We start from the raw sequence: 21,629 nt of genomic DNA, 5'->3' as shown, positions 1-21,629 counted from the left end.
GTGCGTTTGATAAAGTTTGCAACAAGCAAATATCTTGTGTCAGGTATGTGAAATGATTAAGTCATTATGTCTGTCATAGCAACATTGAATTTAGGTCAAGTGTTGAACTGTTCTGTTATTAAACAGAGTAAAAATAATTTATGAAATTGAACTGATCATGGAAAAGATGAAAAGACGCTATAACGCCAGGCTAATTTACTCAGGTGTTAATGCTGTGGTTAACAGCATTAAAGTGATTTTAGGGTTAAACTCCTTCTTTTAAATTTAACACTATTGACAGAGGGGTCAGGATTATAGTCTGAGGTTTGTTGTGGCTACCCACAAGGAAAACTAAAAACTGAGGCCTACTCCAATTGCTTCATACTAATGGTTAGACTGGCCTGAAGTTCACTGGTTATTAGTTCCTCCAAACAATAAGTTGTTATTGCCAACATCACAGCCTTTGGCTGCCTGGCAGCTCAGTACCTACTTTGTATTTGTTTCTTGTTACTTGTACTTATTTCCAGTGGCACCTAGAATTGGGCACTGAATTTCAGTAAGATGCTCTTTAAAAACATTCACATTATATTTATTTAGAAGAATTAGTGTAGTTTGCCGCTACACGATGGCTGTAACTAGTAATACTATAAATAAAGTATAATTAGTACAATAAAGTACTGAAACAAAATTAAATGCACTGCACTCAAATATATCTTTGCTCTCAGGCTCGGTATGATCCAGTCTCCTTAGGAAAGCTACAGCAAATATGTTTTTAATTTTTCATTATGGATATGGATGGATTATGGATGGCATATTTTTCTCAATTTCAAATTTAATTTATAACACAGTAAAGGGGTGTAAAAACTTCCCAAAGTGACTGTATGTGGAATAACATTTGACAACTTCGCAATTTTGTTTCTTCTCTGTAGTTCATGGCTTCTTTTATTAAGTTTTTTATTTTTTTTTTTAACCACGAAAAACCATGGGGACACCAGAGGTCATGCTGGGACTGCTGTCTGGATCACTCAGGGACTACCTAAAATGGTATACATACACGCACTCATATAATTTGTTCTGTTCTGTTAATAGCTTGAAAGCACTACCACAGTCTTGTGCTAGTGCCTAATGAGTTACACAGGTATATATTAAGGTCAAAAGACTTACTTGGGGGAGATATTGGCTCATATCTGTAAGTTGCTTGTTGAACTTGTGTGTGTGTAGCTAAGTGTTGCCAGAGTGTTTGATCTGATGCTGACAGGCAAGAACAACAAGGATAAATCCACAAACATGGGTCTGGTGCACCAGCTTGTGGACCCTACAGGAATCTTCTATGTGTGACATTTCTCCATTGCTTTAGTTTATAAGAACAATGGTGTTTTCTGTATAGTTTATACACTTTTAATACTCATACTTCCAAAAGCCTGTTAGCATGGTGTCAGACTACTTTCTAGCAATTTCTAGCTTTTTTTTTCTATTCCCACACATTTACGGATAGTATACAGTATGTATTTGATTAGCTCTAATTGGCAAATTATATCAGCCTGCAGTTGATGTAATTTGCCAGTCAGCTATGAATACACATTCCAAGCATTATTGGTCCACAATTTATCACAACTATCATGTTACTGTGTTTTTGTCTGTGAAGAGCTGCTGGACACAGTGATGGGTCCATTGGGGAAGTGAGGAATATCCAGACATTTAACACCTTGCTCCTTTAAAACACACTGAAGTAAGGAACTCAAGATTGGAAAGAAGTAGGGAATAAACATAACAGCACAGGATGTTGCTCATATGCCACATCATGAGTAGCGCAGGATAGAAAGGTTAATTTGTTCAAAATATAGACTGTCAAAGATAACTTTACATCACCACACACTGGGAAAACTCTGCAATAACTTCAACAAAACAGCATAAAATCTTCTAAAAACATACCTTCTCATTAAACTACCAATTAAGCCAAATGTTTTTCCTTTTTTGTCAGTTGATGCTACTGACTGTTTACAAGTTACCGCATTAGGTCTAAATTAAGTCATTCTTTATTTATGTGAATATGAAACGTACACAAATCTGTGCAAAATTTAGACAGCGCCAACACTAAACCAGTGTAAAATGTCTTAATTTGTCTGTCCTCTGAAAAGTCATGTAACAGCTGTAGATGCGGTGATATATTTCTAATAACACCTCAAAAAGTTAGTGACTGCCATAAGACACCTGTACAATGTGTTTTGTGTGTCAGATTGCTGGTGATCCTGGGCTCCAATTTAAGCCAGGTATCTGCAGATTGAGGCATGATGACCACCCTAAAGAGCACCACAGCAGAGAGCATCAGCTGGTGATTGACAGGTAAGATACACATGCAAATTACCATTTGGCCATTCTGGAAAGAACAACTCAGATAAATGGAAGTCTCTGAAGTCTTATTTGTCTTCTGCCTCAGAAATAATATGAAGAAAAAAAACTTGTCCCGTATATATGACAACTGATTTACTTCTGAAACCACAACCTTTGTAGTTGCAGCAGCATTTTTGAGCCATGCCTAACCATAGTTATATTTGCACGTTGAGCTATCTGTGTACCTGTCTTTTTCAGTATTTTGTGCTTTATGTATGCTAACAGCTTTATATGACTAAACAGCCTTTCACATTTCTCTGAAAAATTATCTGGGATGTTGTTGTTTTTTAAAATTTCTCGCAGTACAAAAGCCAGGGTAGGGTATCTAGCCTTATCTACAATAAGCCTCCCAACCTTCTGTCAGTGAGTTCTTTTGATACAGTACCACAACTGCAAGGCAAACAAAAGAACATAATTAGATTTGCAGTCAGTAAGTTTCTATTTATTTTGTTATTGCATTTATTTCCTTATTCCTATTCTTACAGTGGCCTGGCAGTTAAATGATCACAGAAAATTCATCAATGTCATGTTGGTGTATTAGACTAAGGAAGATGTAAAGTGTAAAAGGGAGGATTTATAGAGTTTCTGAAATGAGAAACTTGGCATCAATAAGCAGACTTTAACTGCAGCAGATCAAACGTTGGGAAAATTTAATTGAAATACAAATATTTCAGACATTATGAGATGGTAGCCTGTATGGCGACAAGTTAATTATAAGAGCTAATGAAAATCTTACTATAACATTTACAACTTAAATTGCTTGTTCACATTTTACTGGGTAACTTGGATGATCTTGCTTCTTGGAAAAAAAACAAACAAAATGCCTCAATGTAGCTGAGACTACAGTCCCTGGTATATAAAATTATGACCATCGCTACCTGTAGGGAGGTTTATATGTACTTAATGAAGCAGGGCATATATGTAAAATTCATTATATTAGCATATTTGCTGATTCATGTGAGCCAACACATGAATTGACCTCATTTTCTTGCTCTCTGAGTTGATAGATTCAGGCTCATTTGTGTATGTTTATCCACAACAGATCATACAGTATGTGGCATAAAGATTTTCTCATTTTGTACCAATGTGAGTTATAATTAAGAGTTTAGAGGTATTGTATACTGAAGCAAATCGCTAAATGTAGGGCTACAGATTATGTTGTCATCTGTTAATTGATTATTTGGTTTGTGAAATTAAATAAAATGGTGGCTGATGTGTATAAAAACATTCTTCAACCCAGTATTGTAAGTAAACTGTAAAAAGCAAGCATTGCTATAAAATTATTCCTTTTGATCTTGTAAAATAATTAGACAATTTCAACAGCTGTAACGTCTGATGCAGCGATGTATAATTGTGTCTTTTCTTATAGGGTTTCTTCTGGTTGTTCACACTCTCTTAAGTAGTCATATAATATAGCAGCTATTATAGAAAATTCTATTATACTGTAGCAAGGCAACATAATTGTGCATGTGACTACAGACAGAATGAAATTTCATGTTACCTTAAAAGTGGATGTTAATAAATGTAAATAAGTGTCACTGATTGAAAGCACAAAACAGTCCAGATGCAGAATTCTATATAGCCTATTTTGAGATCCGTGAATCACAGGTCAGTCCAGAATAATTATTTTATCAGATTTCAGATTTCCTGCAGTTTTCCTTCTGCATTTCTACTTGTTATTTTGGTAACTTGGTCTTTATTACCTCCTAAGAGAACGTCTGTCTTTGTTATTTATACCAATTAAATGCGGGTAACACTCAATGAGACAGATGAAGGTTGTGCAAGACACTGGTGTAGCGGATAGGCTGTTACATTTAGTCCACAGTTGTGGCTGTGAATCCCTTCATGTCATTTACACTGACCTCAGTTCACTATATGTAAAAAATGCAGGAGTTCTGTTAAGTTCTTAAAATTTTTTTATATAAAATAAAGCCACGTTTTACTTCATATCAGATTTTATGTAGGGCTACAGTGTGAAGAGCCAAACAACTCCATGTGTAGCATGGAGATTTATTGTGATTGACTATCTGCCCCCAAAACTAATTGAAACAGAGCATCGTGTTCATCGTGTCTCTCTGTTCCATTTGTTAGTAAACTAGTCTCAGTCTGCGATTGAGACAGGAAAGGTGGAATCACTCTGTCAGGCTGTGAGCCAGTTTAGTGTCAGTTGTGCAGTGTGACCACAGGGTGGCGTAGTTTCCTACATCAACATCTCGGCTTCAGCCAGTGGGGCTCAGCAACCAGTCACAGTGGAAGGCATATTCCGGAAGGCTCACTAGCCAACAGGCACATTTATTAGGACAGCGTGTGTTTTAGATTTTGGGCCTCCAGCCCTGTATGAATTGTGTGATCTTAGTGACATGGAGCCGGCTCAGGTGGAAGTCCTGTGACAGGATGTCCTCAGTCAGCTGCACTAGGAGACTGCCGTCTATTCGCTCCCTTTGGAACACTGCCACAGCTGCCTCTGATAAGCCAATGAATCGCAAGCATGCTGACACTTCCTCCAATGATAGTGCAGATAAGTCAGCAGGAGGCCGCCAGGTGAGGTCCGGGGGTAGAGACAGCCCTTCATTGACCCCTGTGGACATCCCACCACCCTCTGCACCTCTGGAGGAATCTGTTGTGGTATTGGAAGTTGGCTCAGGCGAGGGGCATGGGGATTGACGGTTAAAGGGATTTAGTGCCCCAAAAGGAGCAAATCGGCTCTGTGGGGGTGGTGGCCTGAGTCGTGGTCCAGAGGGAGTGAAGGAATCCACCCACGGTTCTGCCCAGGTGGCCTGTGCCGGCTGAGGATTGGCTGTATTGTCTGCAGGGATGGCAGGGACTCCCTCAGAGCTTGCAGGATTAGGGGCAGGGCAGTCTGCCCAAGAGCATGGGTAACAGTAGAGAGAAGCATCTGGAGAAGGTGAGCAGCTGGAGTAGAGCAGGTGACAGTGATATTAGGGCCACAAGCAATATTCTTGTAAGCATTTGTTATGATTTACATTTCAGACACCTTGACCTCTGGGTTTTAAAGTTGAATTGAATTGTTTCAAATGTAAATAACCATGTCAACAACTGCACAATGATATTTCAGTTTTATCAAAATTTAGCATAGGAAATGGACCAGGTCCATTTAGCAACTGTTCTGGAGCTTTTGATCATATCAGATAATCAGTAAATAAATAACCTGGTGTCACCAAAAACTCATTATCGACATCAACTACAATTTTGTCAATATTAACACAAAAACTGCTATTACATTCTATTGCAAAAAGAAAGTTTCTGTTTGTTGGTTCCCTTTTGATTTCAAGAGCAAAAATGACAAAAAAAAAAAAAAAATAGTCCAGGAAAAAAAAAACTATTGATTGTGTTGAGAAACTACTAAATGGAAAATGTTTATATACTGAACCTGTCCTGAAGTCCAGAAGAGTAGAAGGAGAGGTTGGGTCTTGGGGAGGTGGATGTTTTGGGGAAGCGAGGTGGGACTGGTGGGCTGGGGGCCGGACTGGAAATAGACCCTCCTTTAGAGCAGCGAGGGGGAACTGGAGGGGCAATCAAGTAGCGACACTCCTCTCTCACCTACACACACACACAGAAAAATGAGAGCTGCATTCAGAAAGTTGACTCCTAAAACTTGACTTCTCAGGAGGCTTTATGAGAGTGCATGTGCGTGTTTGTCCCTGTTTTCTGGCCTGTCTCAATGTTTTGCTTGGTAAATGTCAAACTTGGTGACCTTTTACACCTCAAACAAACTCCCTCAGACACTGCAGCAAGCTTTGCACACACATGCTCTGTTTCTTGGCAGGCTAAATATCGGGGAATGAAGAATCCTGTGTGTGTGACAGGGTATAATCTATCTGCAGAACAGACCTCAGCACCCACACACCCTCTCATTACGGCTACTTGCTCCCATAACTTTGAGATAAAAAGGTTAATTAAACAAAACAAGTGTGATAAATTCGCCTCAGAATACAAATGTCATATAACATGTAAACTAGTGTTTGGGAACCACCTAATAAATACAAAACAAAAGCAGCTCAGCAACAAAAATATTATTTTCAACATGATACACCATTTGTTGCTTAAAAATATTTTCAAGTGGTTTTCAATTACAGTCATCTTAAAGAGGAACATAAGAGCCTGAGGTAGAAGATAAATATTCTTGTCAGTGCACATACAACTGAGTAAACCGGATACTCTAAATCAGGTAGAAACAAAAAACAATACAAGGAAATGTAGTTACACCGTATATTAGACATTCCACTGTGTGATGTTCTACAGTAATTAAACAACATGTTCCAACTAGTACTTATTGGGTCTTGTAAGTTGTGTTTTTTAGTTAATCTTATATCAGGTAACATCACGGACATTGTAGTTTAATACTAATAAACCCTTCACGAAAAAAAGGGTGCAGTACGCTACTTTTAATGAAATGAATCAGTTTAGGTCCAATTTAAATTATGATTTACATTAATATTTAATGACACCGTTTCACCAGAACAAATGTGGGACAATCATTGTGGCTGAGAAAGTAAGACCAATGATACAAAAACTCTAAGAAAATAAAGACCACTCTGTTTGACAAGGTGTTTTGGAGAAAGGTATAGAACTAATACACAGCAATTAAAATAAACAAAACCTCTGGATTAGCACTTTACAACATCGGCCAATTCATTGTGATATTAGGATTAGGTTTAGTTTTCATCAGAAATTTTTAGACATTTGCTTAGTCGTCGTCCTTAATGATATAGATAAATACGGTACTAGACCAAAGGCTTAGTATTAAATTAATGTTTGGCATTACAAAGCAAACGTATACAAACCTCATTTCCCGAAAGAATTAGGATGCTATGTAAATTGAAAATGGAAAGACAATGCAACTGATTTTCAAATCATTTAAAGCTTATTTAAATTGCAAGTACTACAGTGAAAACGTATCCAATGTTTTTTGAACACATCTCATTGGCATGTGCTGCATCACCTTTTCTTTTAACCACACTTTATAATTGTTTGGAAACTAAGGAAACCAGTTGCTTTAATTTTTAAAGCAAAAGTTTTTCAATTCTTCTTTGATTTAACGCTGCAGCATCAAACTGGAAATAGGATCTGTACTTGCTGCTTTTGTAATAGCATATCTATTCATATAGTGTGAGCAAGTATATGGCAACCATTCCAAGAAGTCTATGTGCGTGTGGTTAGTGAAGTTTAAAAGCTGTATTGTATGAATAATTCAAGCCAGGCATCCTGACTTTTAATAGCTGACTGCTGCCTTGGGTTGATAAGGAGGAAGGGGAGAGGGAGAAAATAAAGGACAGGAGACTGAAACTCACAGCATCAGATTTTGGAGGTACAGGTGGTGGGGTAGACACTCTTGTCACCACAGTACCAAGAGGACCATCCAGTGAGGAAGATGAGTGAAACGAGATGAGGTTTGGTTCCTTTCCCAAGCCCTCTGCATTTTGATTGGTCCACAGTTCCTCATAGGGAATTTCCTCACTGGTCCTCATTTCAGCCTCAGTCCACTCAGGAGTGACATACTCCCTCTCCTCACCCGGCCCCTCACCCATCCTATCACCAAGAGAGTCTCTGCATCGCTGTGATAGGCTATCCGAAACCCCGTCCCTATACCCACACATTGAGAGGCGCTGTAATGCAGGTGCCAATAAGTCCTGACCTGACACACACATACGAGAGCGCCGCGGGCTCACGCACTCCTCCGTCATACACTCTAGCTCTGGCCGGGTTTCTCTAACAGCACGAGAGTAGGCATCTGGGTCAAATACATGGCGCAGTAGAAGGCTCTCCAGAGCCGCTGTATGGACCGAGGCCTCAGCCACATTAAACCGTGGCATGCAACGCAATAGCAGGAAATGGGAAGGTGAAACTTCCTGTCTGCGTAGTACCATGCAAAGCACCACCGTTTTGCTTACAATGTTGAGAAGTTTGTAGCGGTGGCCCTCTCGCACTGCATGGCGGTCATAGGGGTTTCGAGGTGGTCGGGATGGTACAGACACATTGACCGGGAGGCGAACCCTCTCAATGATGCTGCGTACTGTATGCTCCCCTCCCAACATGCCTTGTTCAAGAGGGGAGCGTGTGCAAAAGCGTCCACGGCAGCCAAAGGGCAGGCTGACGCTTTGGTTGGTGCGATGGTTCATACAGACCAAGCAGGGAGTTTTACCTAAGCAGGCAGAGACAGAAAGGTGGATTAGCAATGGATACCTGGATGTAGTAGAACATCAAAAATAATGCTAAATAAACTTGGAGTTGTATGTTTAGTGGTTTGGGCCTAGAGCCTGTAGAGCTAGAACTATGCTGTATTTGACATGTTTCTTTATGTTAGAGCTATAGTAGCTACACATATGCCATGATGTAAGTGCTGTCATTGGTCAGCTTGGGCTAATTATGCTTTCTTCTACAAATTTCAGATGTTGTTTGAAATTGTGGATAGTGAAAAAAAGATTATGCAAAAGCTGAGCTTTTCACAAGGACCTCTGCTGCAAATCTTTTACTCAACATGAGTAAACTAATCAACTAATTAAATAATGCAACCATGACAACTAGATACCACTAATATATACATATAACAAAATCCGCCTCTACTTTTAACATTCTTTTACTTTTTCACATGGGTATTGCATAAGTCCATATGTAACACATTTATTTTTTTATGTTCTTTGAATAAAACCATGGAGTTGCAAAGTAAAATACTTGAAATCAACAAAAACAAAAAAAAAAGCTGCATGTCCTTTTTCCAGGAGGAGTCAATTTTGTATCCCATTTTATATTGCCACTGATTTCTTTCTCCCTATTTTCATGTGTAACCATTAAAACACAGTGGGATTGGCCATACTTACTTCTAGGAGTCTTTCCTAAGCGTCTCAGGAGTGCACTCAGTCCTGTCTTTTCTTTTGATGGCGTGGCACAGAGAAGCTCTGCTTTCCCCATGAGTGATAGCTCATCTCCTGCTTGCAGTGTGAAGCTGTAGGGTTCACTGTCTTCACTAAACTCTCCTGAAACCACCTACAGAACACACATGCATGAATATTTGGATTTAATAATGCCTTGCTACATGTTGTACACACACTGAGTTATATTTCTCAGAAACTATTAAATAACCTGGGTTGGTAAGACCAGGAAACAAAGGCAAAATAGTGAAAGTAGAGCATAGCTGGAAATGCTTTATATGAAGAAGTGACAAATTTGCTAACCTTGACACTAAAGGTGATTGTTTCCATGACAAACACACGATCAGGGAAGACTCCAGCAACTTCCTCCACACTGGAAAAGTACTGAACTGGATCCCTGATGTCCCGGTCTTCATCCAACAACTTGAACTTTCCTACATAGAGGATAAAAATGGGGTGAGAGTGAGAGAGCCAAATGAAAAGGAAGAAAGGATGAGGGATGGAGGAGAATTAAAGAGGAAGTGGAATCAAGTTGTTCAAGAAGGGGAGAAAAAGGGTAAAAGAATAAGGTGAAAGGGGCCCAGAGGAAAGAGGAGAAAGGTGAAAAATAGTGGCGATAGAAGCAATAAATGAAGGACAAGATGAGAATTAAAGAGAATACAAGGTGAAAAGTAAAACGAGGTGAAAAGTTGATTTTCTTTTTTCCCCCCCCTCCTCTTTTTTGAGTCCCGGCAGTCTTCATTCAAACACACATTCCTGCAGTAGACACTGTTTGGATGAGAAGAATACAAAGACACCTCGGTGACCTGTGACCTGGCACCAGTTCTTATCCAATCAACAGCTGACGGGGTTGTCATGGCAACCAATAAAGAACCCCTATTCTCACTCAGAGCAGAGACACATCACCATGGAAACATTCACACATATATACGTGCACGCACACGCACAACCTTCTCTCTCAACCATTCTTTCCCTTGTTCATCCCCTTCTCAGTCTGTAAATCTTTCACACTCACTTACACACTGCTGTAACTGGGTTTGTGTTCTTTAATCTATAAAGCATTTTATTTTGTGCCACATTTTGATGTTTCAAAGAACCATTTGTTTTTTTTCGCACACTAAGCTCCAAACCAGGCTTGTTTTAAGAACTTTTTAATAGCACTCACACGGTCCTTTATTCCTTTTTTATGTTTACTCAGATTGCTTTGAATTATAATAACTTGTATATCGTCACAGTCAAAGTGAATGTTTGTGTGCGAAGAAAGAACGATGATTTTTGTCTTGAGAGGCCGAGCAGAATACAAAACCCCATAAGCCTCATCGCCAGCATCTCCCTCATTCTCACTACCTCTCATTCCAACCCCCACCTTCCAAATCAAAGAGAGATCCCAGGATATGAACCAAATTGCTACTCAATCTTAAAAATTCTTATCAGTAGGAAGATGATTTGGCTACAAGCAAAATATCAAATGTTACAAATGTGACAGTACTGAGATTGTATTACTTTGTGAGGAAATGTTCCAAGACAAAAAACACTCTAAGGCTTTTAATTCCCTGCACACAAGACTTAATTTGCATGTTCCACATTACAAAAGTGGCTGTGGCGCCACTTACTTCCCTAAATCCCATTCATGACATAGGATCATTCAGCTTTTCTGTCCTCTGCATCCTTGTCTCTCACTGATAGACAGAGGATGATACACACAGAGAGCATCCTGTTGTCCATCCCCAGAGAGAAATCTATATTACTCTCCTGCTAAGCTTATTTAGACTTCCTGAATGAGGTCATCACACAGACATTAGCTCATCACTGACGGTGGCCTCTGATTTATCACAAACTCACCTGTTCTAGTTAAACGGGCAACAAAGTATGTATGATATATTTTAACTGCCTTTGCTGTTAATATTGTTTTTGTTTATCAGAATTCATTAATAAATGGCTTACAGCTAGACAGAATATTGGGTTCATGTAGTGCATCAGGGTCAAGGAAGAGAAATGCCCACAACTGTCCAGACTCACCGTCAGCTGTAACAAGGCAGATGTTAGTAAGGTGCCTTCTTTCACCAATGGAACCCTTTTGGTTCCTGTTTTCCTGTTACTTCCTCCTAAAAGAATCCATGCACTGAGTATCACTAATTGATGAGACACAAACATGCCAGCTTGTAAATTAGCTTAGTGAAAGAAAGGAACTGCAACTGAAAGAAAATGAAGCTACAGAGCCCAAACAAGTCATGGAGTTTTGCATCCTTTACATGGACTTCACTTTTCTGTCCCCTCCACCTAATCTGACTTATACTATCATTTCAGTTTAGCTTGTTTTGGTGACACCTATAATAGTAGGAAATTGGATGTCACAATAACAATAATAATCAGATCATCGTCTTTTGAATTTTGTACGATACAAGCATCTATTATTTCCTGTGAAGCCTTGGTGTTTGCCTGAGATCCAGCACTGAAATGGCTGACTTTGATATTGACCATATCAATGTATTTTACCAAGCAGAAATACATTTATTACATATTGAAGAATAAATGACATTCATATTTAGTGTCAAAATGTAGGTAATAGCTCCTGTGGTGTTGTGGGAAGGAATTTTAAAAATGGTTCTTTACCTATATCTGCTCTCTGACAACCTTGATTATATTACAGTTGCTTAGAACTTCTAATAGTTTGGATGACGACATTGTCTGTCTAAAATTCACTAGGCCAGCAGCACCTGTTCACAAAAAATGTGACATTTGTATTTATTTATTTTTTTTCAAAACTACTTTGTGCTGGGTCCTCAGACCAGTTTGCTACTTAAAGTCAACCACAAATAGTTGGTGGTCACATGGCTCTCATATAAATTGCTGAAATCTCTACAATAATAATGATCTCAACATACTCCCTCCCACCTAAGTGTTCTTTCATTCTTCCGAAAGGGAGCCTAAGAGGCGGCAGTAGTGTGAGGTGACATCACTCCTCCATCAATGGAGAAAGCAATGGAGTGGAGGCATTAAGATCCAATTACACAGCAAATAATATGACTGGACAGAGAGTCGGAACAATGGAGTTGTGGGGATGAGCTCTGGTGAGATCATACTGACTAGACTCATTCAGCAGACTGAGGCCAGGTCAACGGAACGAAGGAGTGAGAGAAGGTAACGTTATGGCTTGAGGTAATTGCTTTAGTTAATAAGGGCTTAGCTTTGCATCACGATTACAATTGGGGTGAAACATCTACCCCATAGCTATGTCCAATGTTAGCAAAACCTGTCAAGCACTAATCACTAATTAACACATTGTATCCTGTTTGTTTAATCAGTAAAAGAAATCTTTAAACAGCAAAGGCTCCATGCAGAAAAAGCCCATTGTGTAACATCATGTAAAAAGAAAATTTGTTTTACTGATAATTCTGTGCAAAAATACATGATGCATGTATGAAATCAGGAAAAACAAAACAAGATCTATTAAATAACACAGGTCTCGTGACACATTCTCTGGCAATTTGTTTGTATCAGCTTGTTCTAGTTGTTTTTTTTTTAAGCTATCGCTTGAGATAAATATACATAAAGATCATAAAGATACCTAGGGAATTGATTTCTTGTGCTTTAAACTGCTTGAAACGTAAGAGGAGAGGGCAGAAAATGTTCAATATCCAGAAAGAAACCTCCTATTTGCTTATTATGCATAACTAGAGCTGCCTGTTAGGGACTCTTTCGTTAATAGTTTGACCTGTCTTAAATAGCTCCACGTTACTTGTGAAATTTAGTTGGGAGCCCAGTATCATGATCCTAGTATTCCTAATACCTGATTAGTGCCTTTTGAGAGCAAGCAGCCAAACATGAAAAGAACATGCAAACCCAACAAAGAAATGTTCTAGTAATACTTAATGAGGTTGCTTAAATAGTGACTTAAATAGTACTTTTAAGTTTTGTTTTTTTAGCTTAAGTTGACTTTATAGTACGTTACATGTGTGAAAATAGGAAACCAAATACAACTTCCTCACTAAATATACTTATGAAAAACACTGACCTTGTAACTAAAATGTCTTTATTTTTAGGTCTAGAGAAAATTTAAAATGGTATAAAGGTTCTACAGACTATTGAAGAATTTTTTGTGTGTTCGTGTGCATGCATGTGTGCACGCTCACCCTGGTACTGCAAAGGGATGTCTATCTTGGGTCCAATGACGTAGTGTCCCTCCTCTAAGCTGTGCGCCGTCACTGTTGTCCATTGACGACAGGAGTGCAACAGCACCACATCCTCCTCTGACAGACCCTCTACACATTCACCTGTAACACATTCATACACAAACCACCAAAAAGAAATGGGATAAATTATCAATGGATTTGAATTTATATGGTCACATGAAGTATTGCAGTGATGGAAAACACTAAAGCATTTGCTACACATAAGCAAAGACACATGCATTTACTATTCATGGTCTAAAATTACTACCATCAGTGATGTTTCACTACACCAACCTGCTCATCAGGACCCTGCTATGCAACAGGCAACCTACTATTAAACAGCCCCCTTAGACAGACACTCAAACACACAGCTCTGGCGTTTACTAGGTCCATCATGCAGCACAACGACATTGATTTCTGCTGATAGAACTGGTACAATTCAATCACGGAACACACACTCACACACAGATCACGTGGATGCACATCTTGTTGTTGCTGTTGATGGATATCTGTTACTCCCACACCTTTAACTCTAACAATTATGATGCTGGATGGCAAACACAACATTTTAATGCTCATCAGATTAGCTTTTTTGCCCATTTAATTCTTTGTCACTTCAGGTTTGACAATCATTTTTGTGTGCACCATATCTGCCTGGTGAGTAGGTTGACATCTGGTGAAGGTCTAGATAGAAATTTCTGAGTTAGGATTTGAAATGTGTATGAATTTTCACTAGAGTTAGATTTCAAACATAGTGAACTGGTTAGTAGTCCGCATGAGATTATCTAGCAACATAGGGGATAAATTGAGATATTTGTAAAATGTTCCCTTTTTTCATACTGGACATTTGAAGACTTATAAATTGATTGCTGGCTTAAAATGGTCAAATCAGTAATTGCAACCCTAATTTTACATTTTTTGCAGTGAGGAAAATGATGTTTAATGGAGTAAGTACCCTGTACATGTTTGTATGGCCTAACATTGACTGTTTACGACTGTGTTGGATTAATTCGATAGCATGCAATCTGGTGCATTGGGTGTATTTAAAAAAGCCTCCATCATCCTGAAATACACCTTGCGCACACATACACACCCACACACACCAGCCATTGTCTCTTCATACAGATAAAACATTGTTTTTTTAAGTGGGGAATAAAAATGCACAAAATGCTGACATTGTGCCCTATTGTAAATAACTGACCACCGTTGGGTTGGGTTGGCAGGCTGCGCAAACAAGCCGAGCATCTGTGGGATAACTACAGTGCAGTTAATAAACACCTACGGGTGCTCTCTCTATACAAGGCACACGCGTATTGCAGATGTAATTGTGCGCAGTTTTCAGGGACCTTGTAATGGATCGGGTGCGCGCATTTGGCCATCAAGCAAAGTTGGAAGTTTTCCTCCTCTTTGCTGCTCGTTAGTATTCACCACATTCACCGACTGATTGCAGCATTTACATATGAAAAGAATTGAGCAGCACTTCAGCAACACAACAGACACTTTGTGGCTTTCCTGCCTTCACTGGACTGGAACAACTTTGGCCGTGACACCCATCGCCCGTTCCCAAAGACCAAATCTATTTCAGAACAGAGTCAGGATGACAGCTAAACATAAAGCATAAAATGTTAAACGGAACACAAAACTTACACGATGACTCCCTTATTCAAGCCACTGGGCTGGTATGAACTACGAAAGTCTGTGTTCCAGAATAAATTCTTCAGTTGCATCAAGGCAGCCGGATTTAACCAGTATAGTAACGGAAATAAAGCGATGCTGGCTTCAAAATAACAGCCCCAAATGAGTTCAGGCAGCTGGGTCAGTCGGCGAAACCTGCCAATAAACTTCACGCCTTTTTCCTAGAAAAGTAGAGTAAAGTAGCCTATATAATAGTTTATCTACCCATCTAAATAATCTCATTCAGTAATGGCATGCAGTACATTATAGTATTCTAGTCTATTGTTGGTATACTCTGAAGTTTTGTTTTTGGCAGTGTGCTTTGTTTTATTAGAAACCTCATCTGAGTTGCTGTATATTTTAAATAACGGCAAACCTGAAATACATATCTTAGACTTGTCAGCCATAATTAAATTGTAAAGCAATCAGATCTTTGATGAATCTTGTTTGTTTTTTATGGTTTTCTGTTTGTTTGTTTTGTTTTTTAACTAATGAAAAATATTGACCTTGAGCTGGGAGTTGGCTTATTAGTTTGATACATGTAGTACAGTCCCATAAGTACAAGAGGAATTGTGTAAAAGCATCTGTATAAAGACTAAGTTTTATTAGGCTATTTATTAATGTAACTAATGGTAAAGGTGCTTCTTATAATATGTATTGCTATCAAAGATTGTACAGTACTGATAGTTGATTATTTATTAATTTTTCTAACTGAATCATCTCCTAAAAGCGTTTGCCATGTTTAAAGATTTATTTTGAAAGTTCTGACCGGAAGCAGCATTTTTCCTACTAACCTTAACAACATTAAAAGGCTCCTTGGATTCTTCCATAAATTACTACACTTGCTCCCACATTCCAGATTCGTTATAGTCCCAAAAGCCCGTAGAAACGTACTTTTCCCAGCAAAGGTGTAAGTCTTTGTCTTTTCCTAACTAGAAAAACGTATTTATTGTTGGTTATCACTGCCGTCGACCATGTTATGTCAACTCCGGTGCTATGGAGCGACGGGGGAGCGTAAGAGTTAGCCAACAGTTGTCAAAAATAATGCAACAGCCCTAAAAGTTTTAGAGAAACTGTGGTTGTGGAGGTCGAAGCCCCCGGAGAAGGTTGTCTCTCTTACCGTGGGCTAGACGGACCACAGTGGGCAGACGGAACTTGCTGACCACCGCGTCCAACGGCAGCGCCAACGGGCTCCAAGTAATCTCCGACAGGCTCGCCGACAACTTCTCCATCCTCCCGGGTCATCACGGTACCGGAGATAACGGGGGGGACGACGATGGTGATGTTGGCGTCGACGGTGCGGCAGGGGGTGAGGGTGACGGTGGCGGAATAATGGCAAAGAGTTTCGCCATGTTTGAATGTAGGAAAGAGGGAGCGCAGTCACATTCGGTGCGCACGAGCGTCGGGAGGGAGCGCGAGCCTCGTTTCTCGCACTCTGTCATTCAGCGTTTGTCCACGACCACCCCCACACACATTCACATGAGCTGACCTGCCAAGCAAATCCAGCTTTTCTTTAGTTACAGAGGCCAAATATCATGTCCACTTCCTTTTTATCTGTTGTTACAACTCATATTTATCCTCCTATTTTTCCTTTCAAGTTTTGCACCACGTTGGCCATAGAAGTTAAAGCATAGATTCATCTTTTAAAAAGAGCATAGTAGAGTCAGCTCTGCGTATGAACACTGACGTTGCTGTGCTTGCTGTTATTCCAGGCCTTTAAGAGACTCTCCAGGAGATTCCCAAGTGATGGAGAGAAAGCCAAATTAGGTCCGAGGAGGTAAGTAACTAAGCGTACTCAAGCACTTACGTACAATTTCCAATTACTCAGAGTTTATTTTTCTCCACTGCATTTGGTTATGGTTATTGCGAATTCCTATAACACAATCAACAAGCATGATGTGTTATTAGGGATTGACCACCTACCCATTTTCCTTGCTAATTTTTTTTTCTCAGTAAAAATTAGCATTGTTTTAAATACAATTTCATGCTGCAGTACTTGTACTTTAAACTTGAGTAAATAATTTCATGTGGTACTCTAGTCTTCTGTATTGGAGTACTTTTAAGAAAGTACTTGCACCTTTTACTTAAGCATTGAGTTTATGTACTCCTGCCACCTCTGCATTAAGTAGATATTTTCCAAAGCTGCAGCCTCTTTAGTAGCTACAGAATCCCCCTCTTTGTTTTACTATACTTCCACAACAGCTCAACAGGGATGGATTGTTCAGGGAAACAAAGAGGGAATTTTATACTAAAAAGTTTTTAACTTTGGAAGATATCAACTTGATTAGATTAGCTGAAATACAGAACAAAGACTGTTCATTTGTACTGTGTTTAAGAAGGAATCAATTCATGGCCAGTTTGAACAGGAAGATGAATACAGTAAAAAACTTTTAGTGTTCATATTGGCACCGGACAGTTATTTTAAAGCTATGGTGTGTAACTATTGTCATTGTTTTAATGTTCTTTACTGAGAGCAGCTTGATTTTTAAGTCTCCTGCAACTGCTGGTTGTATTGCCAAAGTTGCATATTGTAGCTTTGAGACTGACACGAAAACTGGGAACCTGTTATTTAAACTGTGCAGCTGTGTAGGTGGGAGCGATGGATCAGGGGAGTCTGGATCTGGAAGGATTTCTTATTTTTCTTTTCTGACCTGCTGCTGGTTTATTTTCAAACTCCAAAAATTTAATGAGACCAGAAAGTACAGAGAGAGAGAGTATGTAAGCAAAGATCGATTACCAAATGGACCTATTAGATAAAGGGCCCAGGGGTCTGGGAGGTCAGTGCCTCGTGGGCATTTCTTAAAGGTTAAAATCAGTTAAATGTGGACCAGTTTTGACCAGAGTGAATTCCTGATGAGGACCAATAGTAGTCAAAACTGGTTTGTGTTTTAACCAATGTGATTAAGAAAGAGCTTTAAAGTATTACTCTTTGCCTTTAAATTAGATTTTTTTTTTTTACTTAAGTCATCCATTGTTCATTTTCAAGAGTACATCAAGGCTTTCTGGATTTACAATATTATTGAACAGTAAGCACAAGACCTCTCTTCTATTTTTTTTGCCTTTTTTTGGAAAGTCTCTCTAGTCGTTGCTTGATGCTGATGAAAGCAGGTTAAACTAACCTCTTAAGGAAAATAATCTCTATTTCTTGGAACTATTGAAACCCATTGATACGTGTAGCGGTGAAAAAAGTCACCTTTGCCCAATAGACCAAAATCCTGTGTAAATGGAACTGGATGTAGCAATCCGTAAAAGGCCAGCAGTGCTCACATACTACTCCTAAAGAGACACCCTTTTGCATAATGACTATTTGGGGTGATAATTTAAGAGGCATCCATGTTATAACCTTGGCATTATGAGTGGGAAATTACCATGACAGCTCCCCCAGACACTCAGACGAGACATTTAATGATGTAGCGTTATGGTAGAGCAAGTTAGTGAATGCCTACGCACCAGGATCTCTTCCTTCCAAAGCAATCAATTTGTCTCAGTCCAGAAAGAGCACTACCACAAAAGTCTACTGCATCCATGGTGTGAGCAAGAGACAATTTCTCTAATTGTAGAAGAGTTTAAAAAAAAAAAAAGTTTTAATTGTTGAGATTTTTTGGAGTCACCTGTGCCTGTTTTGGGGTATAAGATGCTACAAATATGACATAGGATGACACACGTTTATGATAAATTTAAATTTAGCTGATGTCAAACTAAAATTGTGTGGAAACAACTTTCTGTTTCACTAACAAGATGGGCAATGACAGCTTCATTTCACCAGTTATACAGATGTATTTAAACCATATACAGCTACACATTCCTCTTTCTACCAGCACGTGGACAAATTTATAATGTTACAGAAGTGGAATCAATTCATCCTCTCATCCAGCACTAAACCTGCCCCCAGGCAACACAACTCACTCTGTGCAGCCAACCAAACTGTCAACAGAAGCTAATTCATTTGTTATCGATTTTTGCCAACAAACCAGTTGCTACAGTTGATGCAAGTCTTTGTCCTGTAACCCAGAGTTGTTTGCAACATTAACTATTAAGCAACTGGTTTAAATTCCAATACTGATCAAAATATGTATTATACGTCATTGTGTGCTTATTTCATCCCAGATATTTGGTTATGTCTTATTATTATGATCAACCACAACAGCAGCCACCTAACACCAAATATGGCAGTTCTGGGTGGAAAGTGACAGGAAAGTGTTTTCTGTCAAGTTAGTTAAATTGTAAACCCAAACTGGGATCCATCAGCTATTAATAGCTTACCTATTTTATGTTTTTACTCTAAGATATGGCAAACACTTAATAATATCAAGAACCACACAATCTGGACTAGACTTTAGAAACTTATTTATAGAATGGATGTATAATAGAGTGAATATATAGTTCCCTAAACATCAGATCTAACATTTGGCTATTTTGTAATACTTTCTTCCACAAATTTAAAGCAATTCCCTTTAACATTTTACACTAGACTTTTTAGTGTGTAGTGTATTTATGTTTTGACCATACAAAACATAATAAGTACTCACTAAAAATATTTTCTTTATAAGCCCTTGGCTTTAAAAAAAAAAAAGACTTAAAAGCCCATATCTGTTGTCAGTCTTTATGGAACCACAGTGAAAAGGTTAGCTGTGGTTAACAACTTTATTTCTTCCATATTAACAAATCAAATGTGAATCCAGACGTTTGCACTATCAACTGGGGCATTATTTAACAGCAGGTGGCAGGGGGGTCAGCATGGTGAAACACTCAATGGGCAGGCTCTACAGAAAAAAGAAGGGGGGGTTAAAAAACATTTGTTTATGCACACAAATTGTTAGTATCAAACAGCAATAAGTGGATTACCCATCTGTCAGTGACATCTAGAGGATAACAAATGTAACTGCACAAGAATCTTTGAAATATTTGAGGAGCACTGCTACATGCATTACACACTGAACTGAGAATTTTGAAAATTGGTCTAATAGTATAGGATATGATTTTAGACTTACTGGCTTTCACAGCCTTCTTGCCTGAAATAGAGAGGAAATAAGCATTATTAGTCTGTGGATAACCAGCATGTTCATATATGAAGCAACTCCATCTGCAGTTGCTTACAGATCCTGTCCCCTTGCAGCAGTATTTTATTAATCAATTTCAGATTTACATTTCAATATGTTAAAACACAAGCCTTTACTGTACTGTATTTATTGGTGAGGTAATTCAAATCACACAGCACAAAGAAGCTAAAAGACGTGTTTTATTTGAAATGCCGGTCTATCTAGATGTCCACAACATTACACTGTCAAAATGGTGAAATCCCACTTGGAAGGAGATATAATGCACAAAACAAGGCAACTCAACATTCAGTTTGTATTAAGAGATGCAGATGTACTATATTTGAAATATAGTATTTGAGTATAGTACAGATTTTCAATTTACTGTACGTAGCGGCAAACTCACCTCCATAGGAAACTTTATAGTACAGGTATGTCATGATGCCGAGACCCACCCACATTTCTTGGTAAGCCTGAGTGTAGTAAGGGCTCATCTTGCCCCACCAACTTGCAAACACCCGTCCGGCCATCTGTGCAGAAGACAACAGCATACATCTCTAATATTGCACTCATAAATCAGTACAATAACACAACCTCTAAAAATAATTTCAATGTAAACATCACTGCAGCATCTTAAAACTTCACCAAACGTGATTTTAAAATGCTACCACTTATGATTTTTTTAATCCCAAAGTTTCGAGACAGAGCTAATGACAAGAGAATGAATTCAATACGTTATGTTTGTTGCTTTTCTAAGAATGTTGCCACACATGAAACAGCGATCAATAGTGGCAAAATATCAGAATGTTTAATTTAAAAGATCATTAGTTAGACGTCGTTTTACGTCAGATCTGACGTATCCAATAACTACTGAAATGAGCGTTGAAAGAAGTTAGCTCGCTAATGCTAATATGCTACCGTTAGCTACCATTCGATCTATTAGGGGCAGCGTGCGTTAACGTTGGGCGTTAGCGGTATTATACCGCTGTTCGGCATAATCAGTACAATAACACAACCGCTGTTCGGCATAATACCAGCCAAAAGAAGAAAGACGGTGAAGCTTGTTACCTTCTCCGCTGAAGCTAGAAACGCAGAGGGCTAACTAGCCTTAATGCGGAGCTAGCTAGTTGAGTACACCTGCAAACATTGGCCTGCACAGTAATGATTATTGCTTTGATTTAGATTGTTGTCCAAGGGCAACAACTATTCCTCAGTTCTGATTAAAGTAGTTTCACTAAACAAAGGTAGACTTTTCCCCGTACCTTTGAGTTTCTCACGCTGCAGTAGGAAGGTCAAGACAGCCGCTGCTGCTAAACGTCAAAGTCGTAGGGAGGAAAGCTTTTTCTACGTTCTAATGTGTTGCAACTTATAGATGTTTCTGCTTGCAGCGCCACCAAGTGGACGAACTCTTATGACACCTGTCGAGTTTTCCCTGCTCCACCTTAGGGACTAAATCATGCATGATAAACACATTCATCTATTATCTT

At 38.9% G+C, this 21,629-nt stretch overlaps 2 protein-coding genes across 5 annotated transcripts; both read right to left on the bottom strand.

Moving 5' to 3' along the window:
• Positions 1–3,005: 3,005 nt before the first annotated feature.
• Positions 3,006–16,726, bottom strand: gareml (GRB2 associated, regulator of MAPK1-like). 4 transcript variants are annotated; one of them, XM_067482761.1, is made up of 8 exons: positions 15,080–15,102; positions 13,394–13,534; positions 11,280–11,392; positions 9,564–9,694; positions 9,210–9,375; positions 7,683–8,533; positions 5,762–5,931; positions 3,006–5,283 (listed from the first exon to the last, which is right to left on the bottom strand). In XM_067482761.1, the coding sequence occupies exons 4-8, from the start codon at positions 9,588–9,590 to the stop codon at positions 4,683–4,685; spliced, it is 1,815 nt and encodes a 604-aa protein (XP_067338862.1). In that variant the 5' UTR covers positions 9,591–9,694; positions 11,280–11,392; positions 13,394–13,534; positions 15,080–15,102; the 3' UTR covers positions 3,006–4,682. The 4 variants fall into 4 exon arrangements, with proteins under 4 accessions (XP_067338862.1, XP_067338860.1, XP_067338863.1 ...); XM_067482759.1 differs by lacking the exons at positions 11,280–11,392; positions 15,080–15,102 and adding an exon at positions 16,227–16,726; XM_067482762.1 differs by lacking the exons at positions 11,280–11,392; positions 15,080–15,102 and adding an exon at positions 16,227–16,719 and having other exon boundaries at positions 8,283–8,533.
• A 2,969-nt stretch (positions 16,727–19,695) lies between these two features.
• On the bottom strand, positions 19,696–21,548 carry atp5mj (ATP synthase membrane subunit j). Its single transcript, XM_067482766.1, has 4 exons — positions 21,405–21,548; positions 20,549–20,672; positions 20,098–20,118; positions 19,696–19,869 (listed from the first exon to the last, which is right to left on the bottom strand). The coding sequence occupies exons 2-4, from the start codon at positions 20,670–20,672 to the stop codon at positions 19,856–19,858; spliced, it is 159 nt and encodes a 52-aa protein (XP_067338867.1). The 5' UTR covers positions 21,405–21,548; the 3' UTR covers positions 19,696–19,855.
• Between the last annotated feature and the right edge of the window lie 81 nt (positions 21,549–21,629).

The sequence above is a fragment of the Channa argus genome, chromosome 17, assembly GCF_033026475.1.
Source record: "Channa argus isolate prfri chromosome 17, Channa argus male v1.0, whole genome shotgun sequence".
NCBI classification, from domain to species: domain Eukaryota; kingdom Metazoa; phylum Chordata; class Actinopteri; order Anabantiformes; family Channidae; genus Channa; species Channa argus.
Note: the sequence above shows the minus strand (reverse complement) of the source record. Positions and strands in the feature narration are given on the sequence as shown.

Coding starts and splice junctions, on each gene's coding strand:
- gareml (XM_067482759.1), bottom strand. CDS start 16,338: ATGGAGAAGTTGTCGGCGAGCCTGTCGGAGATTACTTGGAGCCCGTTG. Junction 8,534..9,209: donor CTTAGGAAAGACTCCTAGAA/GTAAGTATGGCC, acceptor CTGCCTGCTTAG/GTAAAACTCCCTGCTTGGTC. Junction 5,932..7,682: donor TACCTCCAAAATCTGATGCT/GTGAGTTTCAGT, acceptor GTGTGTGTGTAG/GTGAGAGAGGAGTGTCGCTA.
- atp5mj (XM_067482766.1), bottom strand. CDS start 20,672: ATGGCCGGACGGGTGTTTGCAAGTTGGTGGGGCAAGATGAGCCCTTAC. Junction 20,119..20,548: donor CTATAAAGTTTCCTATGGAG/GTGAGTTTGCCG, acceptor TCTCTATTTCAG/GCAAGAAGGCTGTGAAAGCC.